This window comes from Clarias gariepinus, chromosome 3, assembly GCF_024256425.1.
Source record: "Clarias gariepinus isolate MV-2021 ecotype Netherlands chromosome 3, CGAR_prim_01v2, whole genome shotgun sequence".
In the NCBI taxonomy this organism is placed as follows: Eukaryota; Metazoa; Chordata; class Actinopteri; order Siluriformes; family Clariidae; genus Clarias; species Clarias gariepinus.
Window position 1 is genome coordinate 29,411,575 of NC_071102.1, and position 20,579 is coordinate 29,432,153.

The 20,579-nt window shown below is 35.8% G+C and overlaps 1 protein-coding gene across 5 annotated transcripts; it reads left to right on the plus strand.

Annotated features, from left to right (window-relative positions):
• Positions 1-948: 948 nt before the first annotated feature.
• On the plus strand, positions 949-19,510 carry LOC128519386 (deleted in malignant brain tumors 1 protein-like). Of its 5 annotated transcripts, none has more exons than XM_053493103.1 (15): positions 949-1,188; positions 2,379-2,439; positions 4,999-5,112; positions 8,857-9,141; positions 10,383-10,658; positions 10,778-11,092; positions 11,522-11,848; positions 12,412-12,471; positions 12,714-12,848; positions 12,979-13,092; positions 13,181-13,300; positions 16,698-16,772; positions 17,760-17,834; positions 18,588-18,716; positions 18,984-19,510. In XM_053493103.1, exons 3-15 carry the CDS (start codon positions 5,055-5,057, stop codon positions 19,142-19,144), a joined length of 2,130 nt encoding a protein of 709 aa, XP_053349078.1. In that variant the 5' UTR covers positions 949-1,188; positions 2,379-2,439; positions 4,999-5,054; the 3' UTR covers positions 19,145-19,510. The 5 variants fall into 5 exon arrangements, with proteins under 5 accessions (XP_053349078.1, XP_053349077.1, XP_053349076.1 ...); XM_053493102.1 differs by having other exon boundaries at positions 5,015-5,112; XM_053493101.1 differs by having other exon boundaries at positions 5,037-5,112.
• The last annotated feature ends 1,069 nt before the right edge of the window (positions 19,511-20,579 follow it).

Consider the following 20,579-nt stretch of genomic DNA (forward strand, 5'->3'; position numbering starts at 1 on the left):
TCTGTTAAAGGGAAAAGAAAATTAATGAGGAAAAGCGAAACCAGAATATGTGTTTATAAGAAAAATGTTGAAAACAATTTTTTGTCATTGTTCTTGTTGAGATTCATTTTGTTAAGAGGTAGCTTTTTTCTTTAAAAAGAAAAGGGAAGAATTTCTCATAAACTACACACAATCATTCCCGGAGTCTGTATTGGGCTCTGACTCATAATACACAAAATTTCTTCTAGTACAAATATTAACAAATTAATTAATGCAATGCATTTTTATGATTTTATTTGTATACGTTTTTTTTTAATTTAATTTCATCCATCCATCTAGGAACCTTTGTAATCCAACTAGGGACAGTGGATGCCAATGCAGCCATTGTATTTATTCACATTTTTATGACCATGGTAGGTCCTTTGGTTAGCATTCACAAGCACATTCACATACTACAGACAATTAGGAAACACCATTTAACCTAATCTGCATGTTTTAGGACTGTGGGAGGAAACCGGAGTATCCGGAGGAAACCCACCAAAGCCCAGGCACACCTCTATGCACACAGACCCTAAAGCGGGAATCCAACCCGTATCCTGGATGCATTTTATTTGTTTTACCTTATATATAAAATGTCTTTTTTAAAGCAGTTTCTTGTTTTATTGAATGTTTTGGAAATTCTTGTGATTCCTTAAAAAAAAAACTCAGCACACAAAACCACACTGTTCATGCATAAAATATGTAAATACATGTGTTTTTTCCTTTGCATACATATTTGTAAAGATAAAATGCGTACCTTTAAATTAGTTACATTTTCTAGGCAGATGACTACTGACTATAGCTTGCCTGTTTTATGCCTGTGAACAATCTGTCAGCTCCTCTTAACTTTAAGTGGGTGTGGTTTTGGTACTGATGCATAAAGTGTAGTGATGTCACACTATGCTCTCTGGCTTTCTTCTGAAACCTCAGAATCCACCACAGTAATTTTGGTTCAGAAATAAAGCAGGTAAATGCGGTATCCTCATAGCGATTTCTCACAGAGTTCATAGGAAACAGGGAGCATGGTGTCAGAAAAAGAAAAACTATATTATTAGGAACTTAAAAGAGAAAGAGAGGAAACTAGACAGGGAAAAAACAGGAAGCAGGACAGTTGCTGTTACAGTGTTAATGATTAAGGATTTAAAGATGAGAGCTGTGAGTATTTTTTTGGTAAGTAACCTGCTATTATTAAAGGATTTAATACATTTTATAGTAAATGTAACATTCTAGCTAAATTTCCTCACGTTGCCACTAGGCTTTAATGCACATTGTGAGTTGATTATAGTAACATGGTGCAAGGTGCTACATCTGCATCCACATGCACATTTCTTAATCTGATTAGAACATTCTTTATGTAGAAGGCTAATGGCTACGTTTGTCTACGAACAATTATCCAAAGAAGATAATTTTCTTGCTTTTGATAATTTATTAACAATGTACATTATGGGGCATTGGTGGCTCAGTGGTAGGCTTCTCACATGCCATGAGGGAGACCTAGGTCAGATTCCTAGCCAATGCCCTAATCCAGCCACTGCATGCAGGACATCTTTAGTGCCGGCCCCAATCCCAGATAAAAATGGCAGGGTTGTAACAGAAAGGGGATCTGGCATAAAACCTGTACCAAGGTAAATGTGTGAATCGTGTGGGCCATTGTGGCCACCCCTTGACGGGAACAACTCAAATAACAATGACAATTAACCCTGTTCAGTATGAATGAGGTTTTTTAGTCTAACCATACAGTTAGCATAAAGTTACTACTGTCACACATTATACACATACAGAGGGGCCCAAAGAAATTTATACACACTTCAATAGTGGTATTAAGTAAATGCTTCTACTACTTCTACTTTGCTGATTTACTTTTCTCCATACAAGTTGATAAAATAAGTTTTATACAGTATATGTTATTTATATAAAGATATTGCATGCTGCCCGATAAGTTCTTGATGCAGTGTTGCAAACTATCACTTTTTTATTTTTTATTTTTTTCTTTATTCAACATTAGCAGTATCTGCCTTTTCGTGCCATTTTTCACTGCTTGCATTAGTGCCAAATGCAGTTGTCTAGAATGATTAACAACTTATTTCAGAAATGAAAGACAAATAAAACTTAAAATCTACTCCATAACTGCAGTATGTGAAAAAATCTGCAAAATTAGGCTACCATGGTTTAAACAGATTGCAAGTAATTGTCTTACATTAGACCATTTTTCCCATCAGAGCCATGGGTTAGAGTGACTTGTGTCATCTGATATTCTGATGTTTAAAATGCTAATGCTAATGCTAATAATAATAATAATAATACAGTTTCAATATGCTGTTTACAATGTAGTATTTTACAAATTTTCTGTTTGTCCATAGAACCTGTACTGAACATCACAAAAAGCACAAGTCCTTTTAACAAGTACTGACACTGAAAACTGTAAGTTTAATGCCGTCTATCTAATTTGTATTGTATGAAGATATGATGTGATACGATGAAGATATCATGATCCTTGTTCCAGTTGTGCCCACTTAATCCTTTTTTTTCTAAAAAGACAACACTGGCCTTTTTAAAATAGTGGAAGTGCAACACACACACACACACACACACACACACGCTCAGCATCAGCCATTTTGTGCCATTTTCACTGCTTGCTTTACAGCTGTCAAAAAAATGAACACATACACTTCAAACCCTACCCTTTAACTGCATTATGTGAAAAATCAAACTGCAAAATTACATCTACATTTACAGTGGGCAAAGAAAAGAATCATTACAATACATTAAAAAAATCATATATCTTTGCTTTGCAGCATAAAATAAAGATGGACACAGTTTTTGTTTTATCTAGCTGTATTTACTCAGTGCAACCTTAAACATCCACAAAGATAACACGAACATGTCAGAAAAAAAACAATGTAATCGCTGATTTGGAAAAGGATCACCCGCTTCTAAAAATTATTTGTAAACTTGGTCAGGTAAAGCTAATCACTTTCCTAATGGCACATGGAGCTTTCCACATCTAGACTTTGCAATATTTGCCCACTCCATTTGCAGAACTGCTTAAGTTGAGTTAAATTTGATGGTTACTATTTTCAGACTATAGTCTTCAATAATTCCACAGATTTTCAATGGGGTTTAAGTCTGGATTTTGACTAGGTAATGCAAAGACATTCATCTTTTTCTTCTTTAACCACTGTGTGGTCAGTTTGGTTGTGTGCTTTTGGTCATTATCATGTTGGTTAAACCTTCTTCCAATCGACAACTTAATGGTATTTTGCTCCATCCATTTTCTTTATATTCTCACAAATGCTCCTGCCCCATCTGCAGAGAAACAACCCCATAACAGGATATTACTACCTTCATGCTTTACTGTAGGAATGTTTCTATATAGATTGTGAGCTGTATTAAATTGATATATTGTTTGATGTTGTAGCCAATTATGTTTTTTTCCTCATCTGATGTCCTGTGTTTTTGCAAAGCTTAGTTGTGACTGCATGTGGCCTTTTTTGAGAAGTGGCTTTTTTTTTTTGCAACCCTCTTATAGAAGCCACATTTGTGGAGAACTTGTGATATTGTTTTCACATGCACACAAGTATAACTCTTTGTCATAAATTCCTGCAACTGCTTCAGAGTTGCTGTGGGTCTTTCTTCCATTTAGGAGCGACGTCCTAATCTAGCGAGGGACCGTATTGGACCAAATACCTTCCACTTTTTAATAATAGAGTTCACGGTGCTTCTAGACAGTGATAAAGACTCTAGAATTTTTATCCATCTCCTTCTGCATGTGCACAACTTTATATATTTGAATAGTTGATTGTTTGCTTCACTTGCGCTACCAGGCACTGAAATGCTTTAGTATTGTTAAATAATCACAGTTGAACGTTCAACGCCTTTGTGTGCCATTGGGAAGGTGATTAGCTTCTCCTGACTGAGTTTATAGGTCATTTGAGGGGGGTGATACTTTTCCAAATCTGTGATTTTTTTTTTCTATTTTTTTTCTGACAAGTTGGTGTTATTTCAGTGTCAGGGGTAGCTCAGTGGTTAAGGCATTGGACTACAGTTCGGAAGATCCCAGGTTCAAACCCCACAACCACCAAGTTGCCACTGTTGGGCCCTTGAGCAAGGCCCTTAACCCTCAACTGCTCAGATGTGTAATGAGATAAAAATGTAAGTCGCTCTGGGTAAGAGCGTCTGCCAAATGACTAAATGTAAATGTTATATCTTTCATTTGGGTGGTAAAAGTTACATTGAATAAATACAGCTAGATAAAACCAAAACTGTGTTCAACCTAATTTGATTATTTCAAAGGGGTGATTCTTTTCTATATCCACTGTATATTACTATTACAAGTAATTATTATAATACTCAGTTTGAATACCCTTTGACAGTATTCTTCAATACAATATTTGGCATATCACTAAAATATTTACTGTATATTCATATTTATGATAAAATTACTCAATAATGTCTTATTGTTTTATTGTTGTATTACAGCACACTGTTGTCAAAGGCCCATTAAATTTGCTACTTAACAAAACAATATTGAATTCTACTGTGTATAGGCGGTTAATAGAGTCGTAATAAAGTCTGAGCATATTTTTCTTTTAATACCTTGTTACATTGTTAAAGACGTTTAAACAGGAAAACACTCTCTTATAAAGCATCTCTTATTAGTGTTTGGATGACTATTTTAGGACAATCATCTTTTATTTTAAAGTTACAAATTGAATTATCTTATGTAACGAAGTAAAACACTAATTTCAATAATTCAGTAATTTCATTACCTTTAATCAATATTGTATAGCCATAGATACCTTTTTTATGCAGTGTGGTGTAAAATAATAATAATAATTATAAAGAAAATAAGATCACATTACAATGTTTAAACTATTTACACAGTAATGTGTCCTCACATGACATTTACATGGAGGCAAAGGAGGCAGCATTTTGCTGAAACATATGAGAGGTGATTGTTATCTTTGCCTTTCATTTTAGCTTTTTCTATTCTCAGTCAGTATGCCTTCTGTTTAAAGGAGTAACTACTACATTTAATGGAAATGGAGGTTTTTAAGATTCTTGTACTGCTTCAGGCTCTTGTTCTCTGTCAAGGTTAGTGCATTACTCATTATTTATTTCATAAAATGTATTGTATGTGTAATTAAATGAAATATTTTCATAGTTTTTCTTGAAATAATTTTATAACAAGCAGTTAATCAGTCAAGTTTAATTGTTCTTATGTCTCCATTGTTCATGCCTTTGTTTGTCATTTCCTACATGTAAAGCCATTCTGTATCTATCTTTAATATGGGGATTTAAATAATTTTTTTTGCTTTTAGTTTTGGGGTATTAAAAATCTAATTTCTAAAGGTTTTTAAAAGTTCATTCTGTTTTTATGAGGCTAGTGGTGTGAAGTATTTGTATTTGCACTATAATGACCGACATACATTTGTGAGGAATATTATTTCACAGTCATTTAAATGATTTATCTGTGTCTTAATTGTATTGGATAACTGATGATTCAATTAAAATCAATTTTATTTATTAAGTGTTTTTAACAATGGTCATTGCCACAAGACAGCTTTACAGAATCAAAAATTATGGAAAAATGTTTGAAAAGTGTGAGGAAATATGTATAGACTATGATTATCAATTTGTCCCTGATGAGTAAGTCAGGGGTGACACAGGCAAGGAAAAACTGAAATGACAATAGGAAGAAACTTTGAAAGGGCCCAGATTCAACAAGGAACCCATCCTCATGGGTGTATTTCATTTCCTTATGATTTGTTTCATTTTATTATTTGAGTTTCTCATATGCAGTTAAAGACTCGTTTACTTTTATTTTGCCATTTGTAAGATGTCCCTATCCAGAGCCACTCACAGACATGCTTTGTAAACTAGCGTGCAGTCAGTTTAAATGCCTTGTTGAAGAGTGAAGTACATTAAACAATTTTTTTTCTTAAATCAATAGCTGATCAGTAATTTAAGTGCTTGGCGAAGAGAGACAGGCCTTTACTTTTTGTTTCATTTCAGTTCAGTTTTACTTATATAGTGATTTGAACAACGATAATTGTCACAAAGCCGTTTTACAGAATAAAGAAATTATGAAAAATGTGAGGAAATATGTATAAATTATAATTATCAGTTTTTCCCTGATGAGTACGCCATGGGCGATGTTGGTAAGAAAAATTTGAATACATTGGAGTTTACACGGCAAAAGATTGATTTGCAGTCATATTCTATGCTATATTGCTAAACGTTTGGAATAATAGGAAAGGTATTTAAGTTAACATGACATCCACTTTCACTGTCAGAAACTCAGGTACAAAACAAAAAAATTTTTAGTCCTAAACTACTGAGCGACTCATGAGAGATCAGAGAAAAACTGCAAGAGAGACCTCTAATCAGAAGCAGGGCACCAAGATGTGTTTCAGACAGGTCCGAAAGGTAGGGATCGCTGGAGAGTATGGTATACTTACAGTATCATAACAGATAAGGTTAATGTATATTTTGTACAGAATGTAAGCAGTCTTTCTTTTAAAAAAAATACGGTATTAGAATTATTAAGATTTCTATTTCTAATCGTTCTTAACCCAGGTAGATTTTTTAAGTCTTTTTTTTTGTTTTTTGTTTTTTTACAAAGAAGTACAGTCACAAAATGTATATTAATAACATGTTTCTGAATATTTTTTTTTAGTAAAATATATGTCCTATTCAAGACCAACATTTAGTCCGGTGGTTAGTAAGGTGGTGTACATGTGGTCTTGCATACAAGGCTGATTTGATGTGGTTATTATCAAGACTCACCTCTGAGTAATGTCATAACTATGACCTAGTTTAATATTACAAAACTGACACATTAAAATCATATTAAAATTATACTTTGAACATTTCATATTTCCTACTTTTAAGTCACAATCACACCTCAAAACCATCACCAATCATCATCATCATCATCATCATCATCATCATGCCTTAAGCATACAAACACCAGAAGTATGCTCCTAGTTCAATGCAGATCAAAGAGTAATATGCATGGTATTTAGGGATTATTGTGCATGGCTAGACATGACTTTAGCCTATATAATGCATGTTCATTGCATTTAAGTGCATTGTTGCTGTGAATATTGTGTTTTTAAAGAGGGATAAGTATGGCGAGATGTGACAGGATGTGGTATGTTGTTGTGGTGTGGAGATGCATTTTCTGATGAGCTGCAGGTGCAATTACACTTCCCCTGTAACCTTTTTGTTAAAAGCAGCAACACAAGCCCTAGACATCATCAGCTCCACATTGTATTGAGAGTAGCAACTATTTGGAATAGTTTTGGGATGTTGACAAGTGAAAATGCAATTCGAGTAAAGGTGATTGCACACTACCTAGGTAGATTAGAAATATATTATATTTTATTTCATGCCTTATCTGTTCCTGTATCTGTATGTTCATTTGTAGCACTATTTTTTATGTTAATGTTTGACACTTATATTGTTTGTTAGACGCCCACAGCAGCAATCTTACCAAGATTCTTATAGATCTATGTGCATCTCTGGTCGTGTAGTGTATTGACAAATAAAGTGTGTTCTGAATCTGATAATTAGTCAACCTGTTTGTTCAATAAATCAAATCTCCAGATGTAATCAAATTTCAATTTATCACCACAAAAGACTTTTAAAGAGGACCAGCAAAACTGCTTACTGACTTAGTTTGATAAATGAGAATGTTATGTGTTAAACATAATTGTTATTTAAAACATACATCCATTTTCAAATATATATAAATTGATTTAAGGGTACTCTGTGTAAGAGAGTCCTTGCATAATATTATTATAATTTTGCAAAAACATTTCTAACTATCTTTGGTAATGTTTTAATAGGTACTTCTACTCCAAGCCCTTTTAATACTATAGATAAGATTTAACTTTTATGATATAATAAAAGTAGTACAATAAATCATTTTAATATTTTAAGAAATAATGCTAGTATTTATATTTAATGCTTGAGTTCCATTTTTTTTTTTTACGTGTTAACTTTTTCCTATCCAGTAACTAACAATGAAGCATATACAATTATAGTCTTGGTGGTTTTCTGTCCTTGTAACCTAGTTCCACATCAATTCTTTCTTTACGTGATCAGCAAAACTAAAACTTAAACTGAAGTAAAGCAAAACTACAGGGTGGGTAAAATAGTATTTTATGTGCAAATGCTAAATGTGTTCAGTGGGCATTTGGAGAATACTGGGAATACTGGGATGGGTAGAAAAAGCACGTTTATGGTCTGTTGACTGCCACTGCAGTAGCCATAGACTTCTGTAAAAAGGTGCTGACGTCAGCTACTGAAGTGGTAAAACTTTCCAGAAATTTTAACTTTTGTCTAATCAGTTCACAGAATATTTGCCCAAAAGTTTTGGGGATAATTAAGATATTTCTTTTTGCCAAATGTGAGATGAGCCTTTTTGTTGTTTTTGGTTCACCAAATCTCTCATAAATGCTATTTTTGCCCAGTCTCTTTCTTATTGTTGAATTATGAACATTTAACTGAGGCAAGTGAGACCTGCAGTTCTTTAGATGTTGCTCTGGGTGCTTTTATGAGCTCCTGGATAAGTCGTCGTTGTGCTCTTGGAGTAATTTTGGTCGGCCGACCACTCCTCAGCCTCCACTGCTTTAAGTTTTCTCCATTTTTGGATAATGGCTCTTACCATGGGTACTTGGGTTATCATTGTTTACTTGGGTTATCAGTGTGCAATATTAACATTTGTTTAATGAACTCAATCATTTAGGTGTGACAGATATGCAAAAAAAATTACAAAGGGGGCAAATAATTTTTCACGACATTTCATGTTCTACCATGTTGTTTTCCCAGCTAAACTGTACATAAACCAGGCCTCCACACCGTGCTCCTGGGCTATAACCTCTGCAGAAGAAAATCAGAGTTTGGATGTGGCTATTTTCACTAAGCAATCCCTTTTACCACTTGCTACTCGGATCTGTCAGGGCCTCGGCTGTGGTAAAGTCTACAAGCTAAATGAGAACACTGCACATGGAAATGCGAGCTGTCTCACAGGCTGCAGCTACCACAACAACCAGCTGATCAACTGCTCAAAGGTTCATAGCATCGACTGCAGCATTCTCTCTGGGGCTGTTTGTGGTAAGACTTGATGTATCTTTTAATGCTGGAATTTATTATTTAAACTAAGCACCAACATTTTTTAAAAACATATAGCGTAATTAAAAATTTATGTTATTAATAACTATTAATGTAAATAATTATAAATTAAAAATATTTATTAACATTATAAACATTTGAAATTGCTTTAAAAAAAAATAACATAAAGACACATAAAGTGTTATGTAGAAGCTGATTATGATAGCTTCTGATTTCACCAAGTTTCAGTGCCTAGGCAACTCTGGCCCCTTGTGCAGTAGCTCCACAAAACTCTGGGGTTTTGTTTGTCAAGTCTGGTACCAGGATGTTGTCAGCAGATCCTTTGAGTGCTGTGAGTTGCGGGGTGTATCCTTCATGAATCGGACTTGCTTGTCTGGGGCGTCCCAAGGGTGCTCAATCAGATCAGATTGGAATCTAGAGAACTTGGGGCCCGAGTCTGCGTTTACCTGTTAAGCCACATACACAGCAGGGTTTAAAGCACTGAGTGTTTTTTTTTGCCTTTCTGTTGTGGCCAGCACTGACTTTTTTGAAGAGTTGTGCTACATTGGCTTTTTTTGTGGGATTGGACCCAATTGGCTGGAATGACCTTTGCTCCCCATAACCATAAATGAGTCTAGGGTACCCATAATTCTAGTTTACTTGCATATAATTGCTAAACAATGTTTATGTTTTACTGTTATCTGGTGTTAATAGTTGATCTGTGTCCATAAAGAGTGACGTCAAAACGTCATTTTCAGGCTTCCAATTATTTCAGCAAACTACTTTCCTTAGGCACTAAAGCTTGCCTATTATAAAACTTTACCATATATATATTTTTTAAATACTGGTAGTGCTTCATTTGTAGGCCATGCTTTATTGGAAAGAAAACTTTTCAGAGAGATAATACTACAACACTCAAGAGATACACAGACTTTTTCTGTACAAGATCGTTTACAACCTCAAATCGTTTTCGCAGGATCCAAATTGCTGCCAGCATGAGTTTTCTGTGTTTTTAAAATTCAACCAACATATATTAAAACTAATTTGCATTTAAATTAACACTAATACAAACACAAAACACAATTTTTCCAATGGTGCTTTTAAACACTGTTGTAACTCAAACAAATGCATAATATTCAAAATATCAGGTTGTATTAATATTAGCTTTTTTGAAAAAAACTAATGTTAAGGAGGAGTTGTATAGTTTGCTGTTAAACTTTTATTATTATCATTATTTTCACCAGATGCTCCCTACATAATCCCAGCAAATAACCATTGTGTCTGGAAAATAACATCTCCAGCACCTGAATCCGCAGTCATTTTAACCCCAGAGTCCCTGCTCAGACTGTCCAATGAAATATGTCAGAACTTCAACTGTGGAGAAGCGTTTCCACAGAATAACACAAAAGCACCAGACAACAGTTCCTGTCTCACTGATTGCATCTATCACAACTCCTATTTAAGGAACTGTTCCACTGTGGTCAGAAATGACTGCACAAATATGTCTGAAGTCATCTGTGGTAAGTTATAAAATGTGGACATGATGTATGTAGGTTTATGGTATTCTATTAAAATAAAATAAACAGTTCAGAAAGAAATGACAGTTTATGTGTTAAAGTACTTTTATATGTTACTTCAGGTAAACACGAAGTCAGATTGTCTGGAGGTAGCCATAAATGTGCTGGACGGGTGGAGCTGTGGAACGCTGGACAGTGGGGAACAGTGTGTGATGATGAGTGGGATAAGCAGGATGCAGATGTGGTCTGTGCTCAGCTGAACTGTGGATATGCAATCTCTGTTAATGGGCAGGACGGCCCCTATACACAGGGTAAAGGTCGTATTCTCATGGATGAGCTGAACTGCACAGGGAAGGAGAGGAGCCTGTGGGAGTGTCCTGCAGTCAGGGAAGGTCATGACTGTGGACATAAGGAAGATGCTGGAGTGGTGTGTTCAGGTATACCTCAAGGCCCCTGTGGATAATAGGTTTGACAGGCTTCCACTAAAAACATAGCATAAGTATGCTTCACATGTAAACATGCTAAACTTGTGACTGGTCATACAAACTAGGTCAAGCTGCTCAAGCTGATTCATTTCAAGATGACTATAGGAGAGGCAGCCTTCCTCTTGTAGTTGTTGAAATTGTGATTAAATTTTAAAAGCGCCACCTGCAGCACTGGAACACTTGTGTGTGACATCTGATATAAGATGGTTTTATCTTTGTACAACCCTCCTAGAAATTTGCATTAATTATGTTGAAGCATTTATTGTTATTAGTTTTAGTTTTTTTTTTAAATCTCCTGTTTACTAATCAAACATTACAACTAGTAATTTTCTTTATTATATTAATATAATTCTTTCTTTTTTTCCTGTCAACATTTTAAAGAATATAAGGCTCTGAGACTCACTGGTGGACTGGACCGTTGCTCAGGCAGAGTGGAAATCCATCGGAACGGTTCATGGGGTACAGTGTGTAATGAATGCTGGGATAAGCAAGAGGCATCCATGGCTTGTTCCATGTTGGGCTGTGGGACAGCAAAAAAATTTGAAGCCTTTGAGACACATTTTACCCACACAAATGGATCACTGTGGTATTACTTTTGTAAGGGTGGCCATAAAACCCTTTGGGAGTGTCTGGAGATAGAAACAAGTAAAGTCTCACATTTACAACAGACCTGCAGAAACTCAATGGCTGCAGGAGTGATTTGTAATAGTAAGTAAAATTAATCAAGGACTAGTTCCTTTTTGTGTAAATGCAGTTGAAGTAAGTTTACATGCACTTAGCCTAAAGTTATTAAAACTGTTTTTTTAAAACCCCTGCACATGATGTCATGTTGTCACAGTGCCTTTAAATAGGTTGGAAAATTTTCAGAAAATAGTGGCTTTAAAAGCGTCTGATAGACTAATTGATATCATTTTAGTCAACTGGAGGTATATCTGTGGATGTATTATAAGGCCTAACTTCAAGCTCCATGCCTCTTTGTTTGACATAAAGGAAAAAACTAAAGAAATCTACTAAATACTAAGTGTATATAAACTTCTGACCCACTGGGAATATAATGAAATAAATAAAAGCTGAATTAAATATTTCTCTGCACTATTGTTATGACATTTCACATTCTTAAAATAAAGTAGTAATCCTGCCTGTACATAAAATGTTTACTAGGACTAGACATTTCGAATTGTGAAAAACCAAGCAGTTTACAGTAAATGTTTAGGGTAAGGTGTATGTAAACATTCGACTTTAAGTGTGTGTGCATATGCTGTCTCTTTCAGACTCTCTTGGCCTGCCTGTACCAACCACTCCAGTTGTAAGTACGACAACAGTAACAACAAGTAAGTATACTTTTTAGCCATTTTGACATTTCTAGTTAAACACATAAAACAAAGTCAGGCATAATAAGTAATATACAGTTTCTGGATTGAATGGACTCTGTTTTTGTAATTACATTACATATACATATTTACATTTAATTGAAAGCTGGATCAACATGTAACACATTAGATATGTTTTGTAATTAGAGTGAAGGTTCTTTGGTCTATGTTACATACAGTGCACATTTTTTCCCTCTTTTAAGTGCAACCCAACCCAGATGCTCTCACAATGATTTGGACTCCTGAATTACTGGGCTGCATCATACTATCCTGCATTCTTTTAATTGCAATTCTCTCGAATATAATCATGTGTTGCTGTTCAAAAAAGAAAAGAAAAGGTAGGTATTAGTTCAAACAGCTTGTAAAGTAAGTATTTGAAAGATAAGTTTAAACACTATTAGTATGTAGTGACTTTATCCTGCGGTAAAGAGTAGACTATTGTCATGACAAGTTTACTATCTTCCACAGCTCTTGAGGTTCAGCAGAGATTTGCCAGTTTACAAACCAATGCTGCAGCTGAAGAGAACAACTATAGAGATTCAATCCACCTTGTTAAAGTCACCAACAATGACACGGATGCCGGTCAGTGTACACACCTCCTGAAATGCAGATTTATCAATTTTTTTCTACTAAATTGTGTTAAGTGAATGTTGTGTTTTTTTTTCTACAGCTCCACCCATCCCACCACAAATATGGACTCAGAGTAGTGTAGAAAGTACTTCCTATGATACAGACTACGAAGCCAATGACAGCGCTCCAAGTGGTGATTTCACCCTGTCCACCTTCCGCAGTGAGTTTATACGAAGATAACAGAATAGCATGAAGCAGTCCTACAACGTCTAATAATGTAAAACAATCCCCTTTAATATAACTAATATACAAATCTAGTAGAAAAATAGGGAAAACATTTAACAACTGATTTCTCCCAGTTCCCGCCTCACTTACTTCAATTTCTCACATCCTGCCCCTCTTACTGTATATACCGTTATAGCTTTTAGATGATTCCTATTGCTATTAATACCATCAGTAGACATAATTCATCCCCATAAACTCAGAGACAAGTCAGAAATTTCTTATTGGATTGTGAAAAAAATGATTTGCAGCATACATTTGACGGTAAAGACTAAAGATAAAAAATTTGTTGAATAATAAACAAAAATGATTGATGTAAAGTTGCAGGTAGACCATTAAATAACACCATGGTATCTTGTGTATTTTAAAATTAAATCAAATTCAAATTTTATTTGTCACATACACAGTCATACACAGTACGATATGCAGTGAAATGCTTACATGACCGCCAGTGACCTTAAAAAGAGAATTAAAGCTTATAATAAGAAATAAATATGAATAAAAGAAATATGATAGAAAAATTACATTTAACTAGGATAAAAATAGACGTATACTGTACATAAAATAGAAATGAAATTAGAAATAGAAATATACTGTACAATAGAGCATTTAAAAAAAATAAAAAAAATTGAAATTTGGTGGAAAAAATATGGTGTGCAAATATGCATAAAAAGTGTCTTATTAAGGTGCTTTATTAAAGTGTCTTTGTGCAATGGTCCAGAATGTAAACATAAACATGTAAGTGTAGATGTGCGTGAATGTGTCCATAGTGTCCATTGATGTTAAAAGATTGTATTAGTTCTGCATGGTGGTATGGTTTAGAAGGGAAGAAGCTCCTCCTCAGTCTCTCTGTGTTGGCCTTCAGGAAGCGGAAGCGCTTTCCTGACCGCCACGGAAAGAACAGTCCATTGTTGGGATGGCTGAGGTCCTTCACGATCTTCCTGGCCTTGGTCCAGCACCGCTTGGTGTAGATTGAGTGCAGGTCAGGGAGCTCGGTGCGGATAATGTGCTCAGCTGATCGCAGCTCTATAGAGCTCATCTGTCCTGCATGGTGCTGTTCCCAAACCAGGTTGTGATGTTTCCCGTCAGGATGCTCTCTATGGTGCAGGAGTAGAAAATCCTGAGCACCTTGGAGGGCAATCTGAAGTCTCTCAAGCGTTTAAGGTGGTACAGACGCTACCGGGCCTTTTTCACCATGGTGTTGATGTGACAGGACCATGACAGGTCCTTTGTGATGTGAACACCAAGGTATCTGAAGCTGTCCACTCTCTCCACTGGGCTCCTGTTGATGACTGGGTTCTGGTAGTTCCTCTCCTGCTTTGTACTGAAGTCCACTATCAGCTCCTTTGTCTTGCTGACGTTCAGGAGGAGATTGTTCCTCTGGCACCAGTTCTTCAGATTTCCAATCTCCTCCAGGTAGGCCGACTCATCGTTGTTTGTGATCAGACCGACCACGCCAGTGTCGTCAGCAAACTTGATGATGGTGGTGGAGTTGGTAGTGGCCACGCAGTCATAGGTGTATAAAGAGTACAGCAGGGGGCTTAGAACACAACCTTGGGGGGCTTTGTATAAATCAGTCAGTCAATTATTATATACTATTGTGTTAGTGCACAATCAGTTGTCCCTGGTTTGAGCCTCTTAGGGTGTTTTTACATTACAGGCCCAGGCACGGTTAACAAGAGTAATTAATTAAATTAGTAATTAAGATTTGAACATCATCTCATTATTACTACTCTTTAAATGTTAATTTAAATTAGTATAGTAAATGACGTTGATGTAACTAATTATAGTTAATGTTGTTGATTTATTTAGGTTAGTGCAGTTACACTAAATGGGCAAAAGTTTAAGTACATGACCCTCACCCTGTGTGTGCTTCTTGAAAACTTTAGATTTTAGATTTACCCCTAAATTGTTTTTATGAAGAAGGTACGGGAAGTCCTTCCTCTATATTTTGGAGCATAGGTGTGGTAAATGCCCATTCAGAGCAAAAAAAATATTGAAAAGGCAAAGTGTTACTGGTTCACAAGTTTAAAATTCCCGTAGGTTTCTGCCTGTCTGAAGATTCTCAAGTTATACTCTCCATAGCAGACGTTATGTGGCATAATGCAGACGGTCGACCTCCTGCTGTGAGGGGCCTGATTTGAATTAGTTAATAGTCATAGAATTATTATTTATTATTAATTTTGGTAGTTTTTTCAGTGATCTGTGTGAGTTTTTCTTACATTAATGGATGGGTGCCAACAAATTGGCTCACGTGTGTAAGGGTAAATACCCAAATCCTGGCTCATCCTTCGTAATACTGGTGATCCTTGGCCCATCTTTGCTACTAAAGAATTCTGCATACTTACCTCTCATAGCAGAACTAGATAATCATGAACAAACACGTATAGAGAGTTCTTCAGTAATGGGGTTGGTTGGCTTCATGTATCTCGGAGGAAGCATGTGACAGACTTTGCCCTCCCTGGTTTGAGCCTCTTAGGGTGCTTTTACATTACAGGCCCAGGCACGGATAACAATACACTTGCCCCCCAATGTACCAGACATTTGCATAGTGAACACTTGCAGCTTAGTGTACAGTACCAGTATGTTCTGGAGCACAGTTCTGCTCACTTGGGCAAAGATCAAATTGAATATGAAAGCCAACATTGCCTAAAAATGAGAGTGGGATGCTGTTCACAACGCAATTCTTCTCTTTGTGTTAAATGGTGGTTCTTAAACCAAAGAAGTGCATACTGCCACTTACTGTGTCAGAGAGTTTAAATCTATAAGTGTACCCTGGTATAAATCAGTATTACTATTGAGAAAGCTAGGTAGCAGTGTACGGGGGGAGGAAGAGCAATGGGGACAGTACAAATCAGTCATGACTAATGTGAAAGCAGCCTTAATTCCAGTTCAGGGAAATTGTAATACCACAGCAAACTAAAACATGCTAGACCAGGGATCTTTAACTCCAGTCCTGGAGGGCCAGTATGTAATTTCACCACAACCTAAACACATCCACTGGGCATAGTAATTAACAGGTTAATTAAGTCAGCCATTTTTGAGCAGAAGAATCACTAAACTGTCCTACACAAAGATGTCTTGCAAATTTTGTGGCAATAGTTTTAAAAACTTCCAACAGTTTTAGAAAGAGGTTGTGAAACATATGCAGAAACGTTTGGTCATGCAGTGTATTTTTACTCTTGCATTTTAAAACATAATGAAATCTAGTGAGGAAGTTAAGGACTAAGTGTTACTGGTTCACATCTCTAAAGTTTGTTTGCGTAGGTTAACTATGCGCAGGTTAACTACTGTATGGCTTTGTAAAGATTCTTATGTTATATTCTCCCATGCAGACTCTATGCGGCATAATGCAGATGGTCGACCTCCTGCTGTGAAGGGCCCACATCTGCAGATGGTTACTGAAGAGGGTGAGTCAAGATCTGTACTTTGTATATAAAACATACCTCACTGTAAACTACAGTGTATGCTTACTGTCGTTATGATAAGATGACTTGTGTTGCACATTTCCTTTTTACAGTTTGTTTGGTGCAAATGTTTCTAATTTAGTGTTATTATTTATGCACTACTAGTGTAACTGATAATACATAGATTGAAATGACATTATTGGAATGGAATAAAGTACTGTAATTCTTTGCCAAAACTGAAACCTGTTTGGTTCTTGCTGCTTCTTCCTGTCTTTGTTTTTTTGGGTGTAAAATGTACTATTACTCAGTGGAAAGCACCTACTACCTGATGACTTGATTGTATCTTTTGAAACTTGATTTTCTCTGTCTCTTTCCTAGGTAGTCATTTAAGTTCTTAAGAATTAAATTATGCAAGTAAACAAAAAAGAAAAAAAACATTTTCAGGCAAACCACAAGCATGCTTAATTTAAATTTGCTTGAAAAATCAGCTTAAGAGATCTTTGGGCAGAGTACCTTCTTACCAAATCATTTGTTAAATAAACATATATTTATCAGCTATACCATTAAAAACATTAACAGTAAAACCATACACACATTGGCAGTGGATCCTTTGGGCACTGTGAGTTGTGGTGTGGGGCCTCCAGGGATTGGGCTTGTTTGTTTGGGCTATCCCATGGGTACTTAATTGGATGGGAATCTAGGGAGATCAGAGGCCAGGTCAACAGCCTTGGGCTCTTTGCTGAGCCCATGCGGGTTGGGTTGTGGTTCATTGGGTGTTCTGGCATGGGTGAGCTTTGGGTGCCCATTATCCTGTCACCAGTTTACTGTTTACTGCTACAGTTATGGCTGATTCGTGTATGTTTTCTTCTACATATTGTATAAAATCAAGTAGCTAAATGCAGAAATATATATTTTAAATTAAGTAAATATTGTTTAACTACCAATATTGTTCAAATATTTCAAGGAAACAGTTATAACTATTCATTTTAGACACAAGTGCTGGAGTGCAAGGATACCTACAAGCCCCCTTCGATACATTTCAGCGTCTCTCTGCAACACCTAGTGGTAAGTGAGTGTTTTTGGTGACTCTTTTATTGCTTGAGTATTACGTAATACTTGCCTGTACTACTAACTTCTAGATATTAGGAGTAGTCCAGTGCATTTTTTTTTCAAAGCTTTATTTTTAACTTTTATTTTACTTTTCTTGTATCTTAAAATAGTAGGCCAATAGGAATTGCTGAACTATGTTAATATATGTTTAAAACAAATAATTATATAATACAATTTTCCTACACTGGAGCAATAGAACTTTTGTTTACTTGATTATTTATATGACAGCACCTCATCAAGTTTTTATTTAGATTCATGCAATTTAGCATTGGTGATAATTTTATAAAAAAGTTAACAATTTTATTTAGTAAAGAACTAAATATCATAGTTCTGTTTATAGCTGTCTCATATGTTCTTGTAGCAGCAGAATCCCTTATTTGAAGTTAATAAGCGACTGTACACTGTTACAAACTGCATAAATATCATTGGTAATATTAAGCATATACTAAATATCATTCCTTTTCATAAAAATCTGGCAGACAGAACTATTGTCAGAGCTACTGTTACAGCAAATTAATCAACATCTTCTAACCAATAAAAATTGGGTTTAGAGTTGAGAAAACAGACATTCACACATTTGCTACGGATGTGGTTGTGAAACACAAAACGCCAGACACAAATATGTTAATGCATTTGTAAAATATGCATCTTTTGAAATATGAAATCCTCTGACATTAGGAACACACCTGTTTCCTTATCTCTTTCTAGCGGACTCATTTGACACATCCAGCACCTCATCTGGGGAGGTTTATGAAAATACAGGTCACAACACAGCAGATCTGTACATGGAGAATTATGAACATCCTGGAGAAATCATAAGTGACCTGCCACTTGGAGGTACACTTTGTTTAATTATATATTTAAATCGAAACATTAAAATTATTAGTTTATTATATGGTGTTCCCAAATTGCTCGTATTGTGTGAATGCTGGTCACTATTGGCCTCCATGGGCCCTAGTTTGACTACAGAGGTTCTTAGATGGATAGATGAAAATAAAAGATTAAATTATAATGAAGGACAAACTATTGTCCCTCTTGTTGTTTAAACAATGTTTTGCTTTATAATAACTTGATTTAAAAGTAATGTTGTGTGGTCCCGTTTAGTGTCTGGAGAGAGTATCAACCCGAGTGGTGGAGAAGATTCCCCTATTTACTCTCCTGTATCCGCTGATGTAGATTTCATCTCACATGACACTGATGACCATGGCGAAAGTGATGACTATGATGATGTTGTTGGTTACCCACAGACACCACTGATGTATTGAGTTCCTTTTTTAAAATTCATTCTGAATTTAAAATTCCTGAGAATCCCATTTTCTTGTACCTTCTGCAATTACAGTATGTTTCACTTCTGTGTTATGAATAGTGTGTGATAATGTAAAGACACAGTGGCCATGTATTTAGAGTACTGATCTAAAATAGGTTTTGTGTGTGTGTGTCTGTCTGTCTGTCTGTCTGTCTATTTGCACTAAAACGAAAACAACAGCAGTTTCAGTCTGAGCATGTTAATATGTATGTATACTTACATCTGGAAGACCAGAACAATAGTAAGAAATAGACTCATATAAAAAAAAAAAGTTACATAAAATGTTGGCCAGTTTATCTTTTATTTAAAAAATGTGAAAAGTTGGAAATGTTGTCTAAAATTGTCTAAAATCCATTTTATATTGTCTCAGCATGTTACTTTAAATAAAATAATTTTATAGAGTTTGAGAATATTTATGAAGTGCAGTTCTTTGAATTGACCACACTGTGTCACCATATACATTACAAAAAGGTAAATCTTTCAGTAAATGGTTTCAGAGTTTGCTTACTTAAAAATCCTGAAAATCCATCCTCTGAGACAATAGTAGCCAGCAAGCCAGCAACAGCTTCGTCAAATGCTGCTCACGCAGCAGTGTAACACACTCAGAGGAAAGCAGCAGAATCTACACTCTTATGCATTTATCATCTCGCAGATGTCCATGAGTGACTGAAGTCACAGTGATTTGAAGGTGAGAAAAAGGGGGGGGGGGGGGGTGTGTGAGAGAGAGAAATGTTATCACCCAGAAAGCTGGCACAAAGTTTCTAGCCAAAAAGCACTTGATACAGGAAATGAGGTTACATTTTTGTTCCCTGATAACCCGATCAGCCATTACATTAAAACCCAAACATTAAGCCCAATATTGTGCAGGTTCCCAACGGCACTGGGCAATTAGCGATAGATTCTTTGTGTGCTGTTAGGTGAGGGTGGGGCCTCCATGGAACAGACTTGTTTCTCTGGCGCATACCATGGATGCTCGGTTGCAATGAGGTCTGGGAAGTCCTCGGCCAAATCAACAACCAAGCTCCACTTGCTTAACTGGAGGTTCTGATATCTTTCTTTTATGGCCAGCATTGACTTATTTCAGCAATTTGTGCTGCATTGGCTTTTCTGTGGGATCAAACCAGACAGGCTACTCTTAAGCTATAGATGAGCCTCGAATGCCCATGATCCTGCCACAAGTTTACTCGTATATAATTGATAATCAAGGTTTTTCAATTCACCTGTTGATGGTGTCAGTGTCATGGCTGGTTGATGTATATCTTTAGTGCCATACTTTGATGGTAGCCTTGGATTTTTACTGAGGCTACCACACCTTTTATTGTTCATTTGGTGGCATCATGCTACTCCTTTGCCTCTTTCAAATTGGATGTATTTGGTTATGGCAAATATGGCAA